The 7,509-nt window shown below is 32.6% G+C and overlaps 1 protein-coding gene across 4 annotated transcripts; it reads left to right on the forward strand.

Annotated features, from left to right (window-relative positions):
- Positions 1 to 1,010: 1,010 nt before the first annotated feature.
- Positions 1,011 to 7,300, forward strand: SQS2 (squalene synthase). 4 transcript variants are annotated; one of them, XM_019215872.3, is made up of 14 exons: positions 1,013 to 1,429; positions 2,106 to 2,148; positions 2,279 to 2,368; positions 2,664 to 2,739; positions 3,069 to 3,141; positions 3,358 to 3,501; positions 3,593 to 3,697; positions 3,819 to 3,965; positions 4,273 to 4,348; positions 4,548 to 4,636; positions 5,601 to 5,692; positions 5,765 to 5,810; positions 5,901 to 5,970; positions 7,090 to 7,300. In XM_019215872.3, the coding sequence occupies exons 1-13, from the start codon at positions 1,235 to 1,237 to the stop codon at positions 5,961 to 5,963; spliced, it is 1,239 nt and encodes a 412-aa protein (XP_019071417.1). In that variant the 5' UTR covers positions 1,013 to 1,234; the 3' UTR covers positions 5,964 to 5,970; positions 7,090 to 7,300. The 4 variants fall into 4 exon arrangements, 3 of the variants coding, with proteins under 3 accessions (XP_019071417.1, XP_019071416.1, XP_004248691.1); XM_019215871.3 differs by having other exon boundaries at positions 1,014 to 1,429; positions 7,085 to 7,300; XM_004248643.5 differs by having other exon boundaries at positions 1,014 to 1,429; positions 3,072 to 3,141; positions 7,085 to 7,300.
- Positions 7,301 to 7,509: the final 209 nt, after the last annotated feature.

Below are 7,509 nucleotides of genomic sequence, written 5' to 3' on the forward strand. Positions count from 1 at the left end.
AAGGCATAATACATATATTAGACCCTAAACTTGACTTCAAATTTTAGCTTTGACCTTCAACTTTCATAATGCACAAATAGACACTTTTACAATCCAACTTTTAAATAAATAACCACATGAGTCCTACATGACATAATACACGTAAGACAAAAAATGACATGTAGGACATGTATGTCTATTTGTTCAACTTTATACAAGTTTAAGTGTCTATTTGTGCACATCCAAAGTTTAAGGGTATAAATATGATTTGAAGCCAAGTTAAAGGGCACATTTATGTATTATATCAAAACAAATGTGACCTTTTTATAAACACAATAGATTTTGTGTAGAATATTTGGACGTTTGAGACACTTTATTAGAATATTTAATAATAAGAGAATAATAATAGTAAAAGGGGAATAAAATTAAATAAATATAAGAAATTGTTGGTTCATGATAATCGTCAGAATATAAATGGGCTAGAACAACAAAATAGATAGCCACATAAAAAACTAGAAAAGATAGTACAATTAACTAAGCACTCATTCGTTTCTCAATTATTGCAATGATCTCTATATTAAATAATATAAAAAAATATCACATTTTCTATTCAAAAAGTTCTTTTCAAATTTATCAATACATGAGATTTCTATTACATCAAATCTCCTCAACAATTTCAAAAATTTGATATTAGTTGCTCTAAATGGTTGAGTCTTTAGATGCATTATTTACCCCAAATGATTCATGTTTGTGGTACCTTAATTTTAATATTTAAGCTTTGAACATGAAAAAGAAGAAGAAGGTGGAGGAAGAGAAGAAGGAACAAATAAGGAAGAAGAATAAGTCATTAGTGGCTAGAAGAAGAAAAAATACTTTTGACTTATTTTTATTATTTTAATTTTAAAAAAATGTACTTAAAAATATTTTTTTTATTTTAACCAAATAATTTAAAAGTATTTAAAAATTATCTTGACTTAAATACATCTACGATAAGTCACTTCAGAATATTTAGAAGAATGTTGAAAAAATTGCAATTGAAAACCAAAGAACATTTTAGCTTCCCTTCATATAGTAGTAACACGTTTACATAAAATGGGAGGGAGGGAAAAGCTCAACTGCCAAACGAACAAATATGTATATGATCCTCAATCTTCATCACACAAACATTCCTCAAACTAATGAATGTATATATATGTACATGTGATTAGAATGTGAATCTCTTATTGATCAAATAATAATAATAATAATAATAATAATGGGGATCTTACGTGCAATTCTGAAGCATCCTGAAGATATTTATCCATTATTGAAGCTGAAGGTAGCGGCACAATATGCTGAAAAACAGATCCCTTCACAGCCACATTGGGCCTTTTGTTACATCATGCTTCACAAGGTCTCTCGTAGCTTTTCTCTCGTCATTCAACAGCTTCCTGTCGAGCTTCGTGATGCTGTAAGATTATTTTCCCCTTAAATTCAATCATCCACTTCCTATATACATGGCCAATATAATAACATGAAAAAAAAAAGACTCAAAATTGCTTTTAAACTATGCCAAATTGCCCTTTGTTAATAGTTTGGTTCAAAAATGTATTTATTGTTAATAATTTCGCTGAAAAATGCGCCTACTGTTATTTAATTGAACATTCCTTGTTCAAGTTCGCATGGTTTAAGAGCATTTTTGTTCAATTTTGTATCTTGTGGAGCGCGTTGAAAATTTATGCACATTCTAATAATGTTTAGAGGATTGATGATATTATGACTATTTAGAAAGTAATGCTAATGTATTTGGATTTCGGATCATCTACAACTAATTCCATTTTTTACAATTAAAATTTTGATAGTATAAGTTGCAACTTTTCTCATCCACATGGAATGTTAGTCAATCTTCATGTATGTTTAATCTTGACACAGAGAAATCATATTTTCTTCGGTTTAGAGATTTGGATTTTCGCTCAATTGCGAAAAATGTTGAGGAACTATATATTTTCCTGCTTCTTCTTAGTTTATCAGAATGAAGCTCCAAATTTGAATTGTTTCATTGATAGGTATAGAAAAATATGTTTTCCTATGATGTTACTACTATTATTGTGAAGGTGATTTCTTATAATTTCTGTCTATCTTTGCAGATATGCATTTTCTATTTGGTTCTGCGAGCGCTTGACACTGTCGGTATGTTCAATTACTGAGCCTTGAATGCAGATAAACAAGTTGGTTAACACAACTTGACTGATATTTAAGTGCATTCTTTTTCTTGGAGTCATGTTACTTATTCACATTTTGATGTTCGTAATCTGGACAGAGGATGATACCAGTGTAGCGACAGAGGTGAAAGTTCCTATTTTGATGTCCTTCCATCGACATGTTTATGATCGTGAATGGCATTTTTCATGTGAGTCTTCTGACTTTAAGCGGTCGTCTTCCATTAAGACATTGTTAATATTGTTTGTCCTCTCACCGCCCCGAACTGTCCCCCAAAAAAGTAAATTAAAAAGGAAAAAAAGGAGAAGCAAGATATTATATAGATTTTTGTAGTTTACTGCAGCTTCTTTATCTAAATACTGGCTTCTCTTTCCTTTTGTTTCATTTTTTCCTTCAGCGCCTTACACTGTACTCATGAATTGTTTTTCGAATATAATTTCATAGTATTATAAACTAGTTTGCTAATCCCAATTTTCATATATTAGGCGGTACCAAGGACTACAAGGTTCTTATGGATCAATTCCATCATGTTTCAACTGCATTTCTGGAGTTAGGAAAACAGTGAGTTTGTACCTAGCAACGGCTGCTTTTGAATTTTGCTGTTCGATATGATCATTAACCAGCAATGCTCAATGAGTACTTCATTTTCCAAGTTGATATTCTGGTCAATACATGAGAAACAAGCTATAAATATGTAGTTTTTGTTCCTCGACTGTTCAAACTAGTTTTGCAAAAGGAGAATCGAGAGCATTTATGTATGATGTTATATCGACATGATATGTCTGTAGTTGAATCTGAAATAGTGTAGTTTTCTCATTCTAAAAACTGGTGGTATGTGCTGAATGTCGTGATCGTAGTTTATGAATGAGTGTTATGTTCTTTTATTTTAGCAGATACAAGGAAGCAATCGAGGACATTACCATGAGGATGGGTGCAGGAATGGCAAAGTTTATATACAAGGAGGTATGCAATAAGTACTATATAAATGAGAAAGGATCAAAGTTATGAACTTTATACTTGTTTCCATTTTGTGTTAATATGAATTGCCTTGATCTCTCAAGCTTTCCTGTTTCATGTCATTTCCTTTCTCGGCCACCGTTAACCAAAAATATGAAGGTGGTTTTAGTTTCACTAAAACGTAAGTATACGAGTTACTCACTAGTATTCTATCTTCGGCAGGTTGAATCAATTGATGATTATGATGAATATTGTCACCATGTAGCTGGGCTAGTTGGATTAGGCTTATCAAAACTTTTCCATGCCTCTGGAAAAGAAGATGTAGCCTCAGATTCTCTCTGCAACTCCATGGGATTATTTCTTCAGGTGTTGATCTTAACATGTATGGCAGCCACCCGTAACCTAATCATCTTTGAGTGTTTTTTGCAGTAACTACAATGTTTGCAATATACTGCAGAAAACAAATATCATTAGAGATTATCTAGAAGACATAAATGAAGTACCCAAATGTCGTATGTTTTGGCCTCGTCAGATTTGGAGTAAATATGTTGACAAGCTCGAGGTAATTTTATTCAACTCACATATTAGTCAATTTCATGATACTGAATTACCTGGAATACATCATACTAGACACTGATGTTTTTTTCGAATATCGGATTCATTGTTTTTTGACTGTGCCTCAGGATTTGAAGTATGAAGAGAACTCTGTCAAGGCAGTGCAATGCCTGAATGAAATGGTCACTAATGCTTTGTCACATATAGAAGATTGTTTGACTTTCTTGTCTACACTGCGGGATCCTGCTATCTTTCGATTCTGTGCTATTCCACAGGTCTTTTCATTTTCTTTTAGCTCTTGTTCTTGACATCTGTCACAAAATTTGCGTCTCAGATTGTAATGTGCACCTGTGTTTGGTAATCTGTTGAAATATACTAACAGGAAATCTAAGAAATTTGCTGAAGCCGGTGGCTGAGACAGGAATTCTAACAAGAGGATTAAAAAACTGAAAAAAAAAATGCTATACCTAAAAGCTTCCCTATGTTTAAGGGGATTCAATGGTTTATATATGTACCAAAAGAAATTGTTTTTACCATTTTTCTGAAAGTGTGCATTGCCCAAGTATTTTCTTACGTTATCAGGTCATGGCAATTGGGACCCTGGCAAAGTGCTATAACAACATTGAAGTCTTCAGAGGAGTTGTAAAAATGAGACGTGGTTAGAACACATGTCATGCTACTTCATACGCTATTTGTTTACCATTTCTGTTTTATGATTGATCTGATCCCTGAAAGCCTGCAAATTTGTTAATGCTTTCCTTCAACTTTTGTAGCCTCACTCTCATTTAACTTTGTTGCCATCTTCTCCTTACCATCATACTGGCAGTTATTAAGATTCTTAGGTTCTTCTTTTTTAGGTCTCACCACCCAGGTTATTGATCGGACCAGGAACATGGCAGATGTATATGGTGCTTTCTTCGACTTCTCGTGTATTCTGAAATCCAAGGTATGATACTTTCTTATTCTTGTAGTCACTAGTCACTTGCTCATTTTGAGGGTTACATTGTTATTTTTCTGCATAATTCTCCCATGTGTTGTGTGCTTGTCTATTTGTTCATATTTCTGTGTAAGTACTCACACATAGTATGTTTTTCATGTTCGGTTGTGTCGTAATGGATATACCAGTGTAATATCGCACATAGTAGTATGTTTCTGTTAGACCCTCAGGTCAAAGAAAAGAATATCAATACGGATATAGCACAAGTAAAGAAACATGACAAAATATTTCGAAAGAAAAAGGAATAGTAATACAACAAAAATAGTGCGATATCAAAGTTCAAGAGACAGTAGATAGAAGAAAAAATCGACGAACAAGAAATTACATGAGAAATACTATGACTATAAGTATGAAAGGCTAAGCAAGACAACACTCTACTATCCACTAACCTTCTTCCCTAATTTGTGTCCTCCACAACCTCTTACCTAAAGCCATGTCCTCGGTAAGCTGTAACCAAAAACAATTTCCACGAAGGATGCATTCATATTTGAAGATGTCATACAAATACTGAAACAAGCACAAATGACAAAATACTAAAGCTTGTGCAAATTTATTAGGTATCTGGTAGTTGAAGAAAACCCAAAATAAGGCCAGTCTCTCTGTTAGTTTCATCAAAGTGGTTAACATCTAGTTTATGGTCCATCAGAGAAGTTTACCTCCACGCAACATTGTTCATTTCATAATTATATGAATAAGCTACTTAAATGAGAAACCTTTTAAACAATCTTATCACAAATTATATGGGCTGATATCGATGTTATGTTCGTTTAGTATTTAAAATCATATCGATGGTCAATAAGCTATATATGCACCATCATCTTCAATTTCTTCCAAATATTTGTCAAAGTTCCATTTCGTAGTGAAAAGTAAAAACTTCTACTAGTTAATCAACTCGATCAGTTGAACGTTTTAGGTAGAGTTTAAAGATCCACATGTGGCAAAAACTTTAAAGAGGCTTGAAGTGATCTTGAGAACTTGCAAAAACTCGGGAACCTTGAACAAAAGGTATGTTACATATCCTAGTATTTTTCCGAAGTTTTATGAATATCAGCTAATGCACCTGCCAATGATCACCAGGAAATCTTTCGTAATCAAGAGTGGACCTAATTACAATTCAACTTTCGTGAGTCTTTAGCTGTTGTTTTCTTCATGCTTTAGATACGATTTCCCTAAATACAGTGAATATTTTCTTATCCTTTGAAATATATTGCAGGTTGTTGTCCTTGTTGTCTTAGTGGCTATCCTTCTAGGATACCAATCTGGAAACCGGATTTAGACCATATGTAAGTATTATCATAAGAACATCCTTGCCAAAATGCCTAATAGTTAGATGCATTCCATCCTTACATGATACAGAGTTTCTTTTATTATGTCCCGTGACTTTAACCAACTTGTTTGATATTGAAGTATTCCTTTCGTATGCACCTATGTTTTGAAAGACCATACTATCTAATCTTCTATTATATAATAAGCGTCTAGATCATGTTATGAAGTACGTTCCTAGTCTTTTGTACCTTAGAGGTGATTCATGCTACGAGCTTCTCTTATGACCGGGAGGTTAATTCCTTTCTCTCTTTTTTTTCACATGCTATTTACATGATATATCGGATTGTATTGGTAAACTTGATCAAAACCTCAATATTCCACCCAAGCTAGAAACAATTCACACATAGATATACTTAAAGAAGTTTTACTACAGCTATAGATCACAACTTCTAAGTAGATCATAGAGGACTTTCATATAAACTATATATGCCTAAGGTCATAATTACTGAGTGTTCAATGAAACCACATGTTTTTATAAACAATTACAAATTCTTTAGATTAACAACTAGCATACCATGCAGCACAATGATTGTTTTAGTTTGTTATTTTGCCTTTTGGTAGTATGGTTAGAGTTTTACCTTGATTTTCTTACCTCATATAAAATTTGTTTTTCTTTTGAAGGAAAATCAAAGTATTATCATAAATGCTTTAACTTTTCTAGAAAGAAAAATATAATTTTCATTAATATTTGATTTAGTCTTTCTCTAGAGAAAAAGTTTGGAGATCTATAAATTTAAAAATCCCTATTCTCATACCATAACACAATAGAATCCACAATATAGTCATTTAGACACTTTTATTTATGGATAGATTTTCTCTCTATAGTTTCGATGCTTTTAATTAGTTTTTAATTATGCAGGCTTATTGGTCATAACATATCTTTAGTATAGTTCTATGTGTCGCCTAATTTATTGACATATGATTTTCAATTGTATGCTTCTGTATGACACCCTAATCACTTTCGAACCCAACAATAACTGTGTTTAGAAGTCATCCGAGGAGACATGGGGTAGTCGATCACGTTGAGGAAATAGGTGTTTGCTATATATTTTGTTCATTTTCCTTTTGCAGGACAGATGTTAGACGAAAGTCCGGTAAAAAAAGAGATGGTGTAAGCTCTTGGACGAGTGTGTGATAGCTGCAGATTTTGTCATCTGTAACTTAGGAGTCATTTTGTTTAGAAAGATGTTATAATACTTAGATTGTAATACAAGAATTGGTAAATTGTACTACATTGTCATCCGAATCTTCAGTCTTTTGCTAGTAGTGGAAGCAAGTTGTTATTCATTTATTGTAAAGACTAGGTGGTTATGGACATTGCTAGATGTTATCTCCTGTATTCAGATTAGCAAACAATATATAATAAAAGATGAAAAGAAAAATAAAGAGAACTATCCGAGTGCACAGAATCCACTGTGCGTCCTTAAGAAATTTAATATTTATATCCTTAAATATTTTTGAAGAAGTCATCCAACTTTAACTAGTCAATATCTATA

This window comes from Solanum lycopersicum, chromosome 10 (genome assembly GCF_036512215.1).
Source record: "Solanum lycopersicum chromosome 10, SLM_r2.1".
Taxonomy (NCBI): domain Eukaryota; kingdom Viridiplantae; phylum Streptophyta; class Magnoliopsida; order Solanales; family Solanaceae; genus Solanum; species Solanum lycopersicum.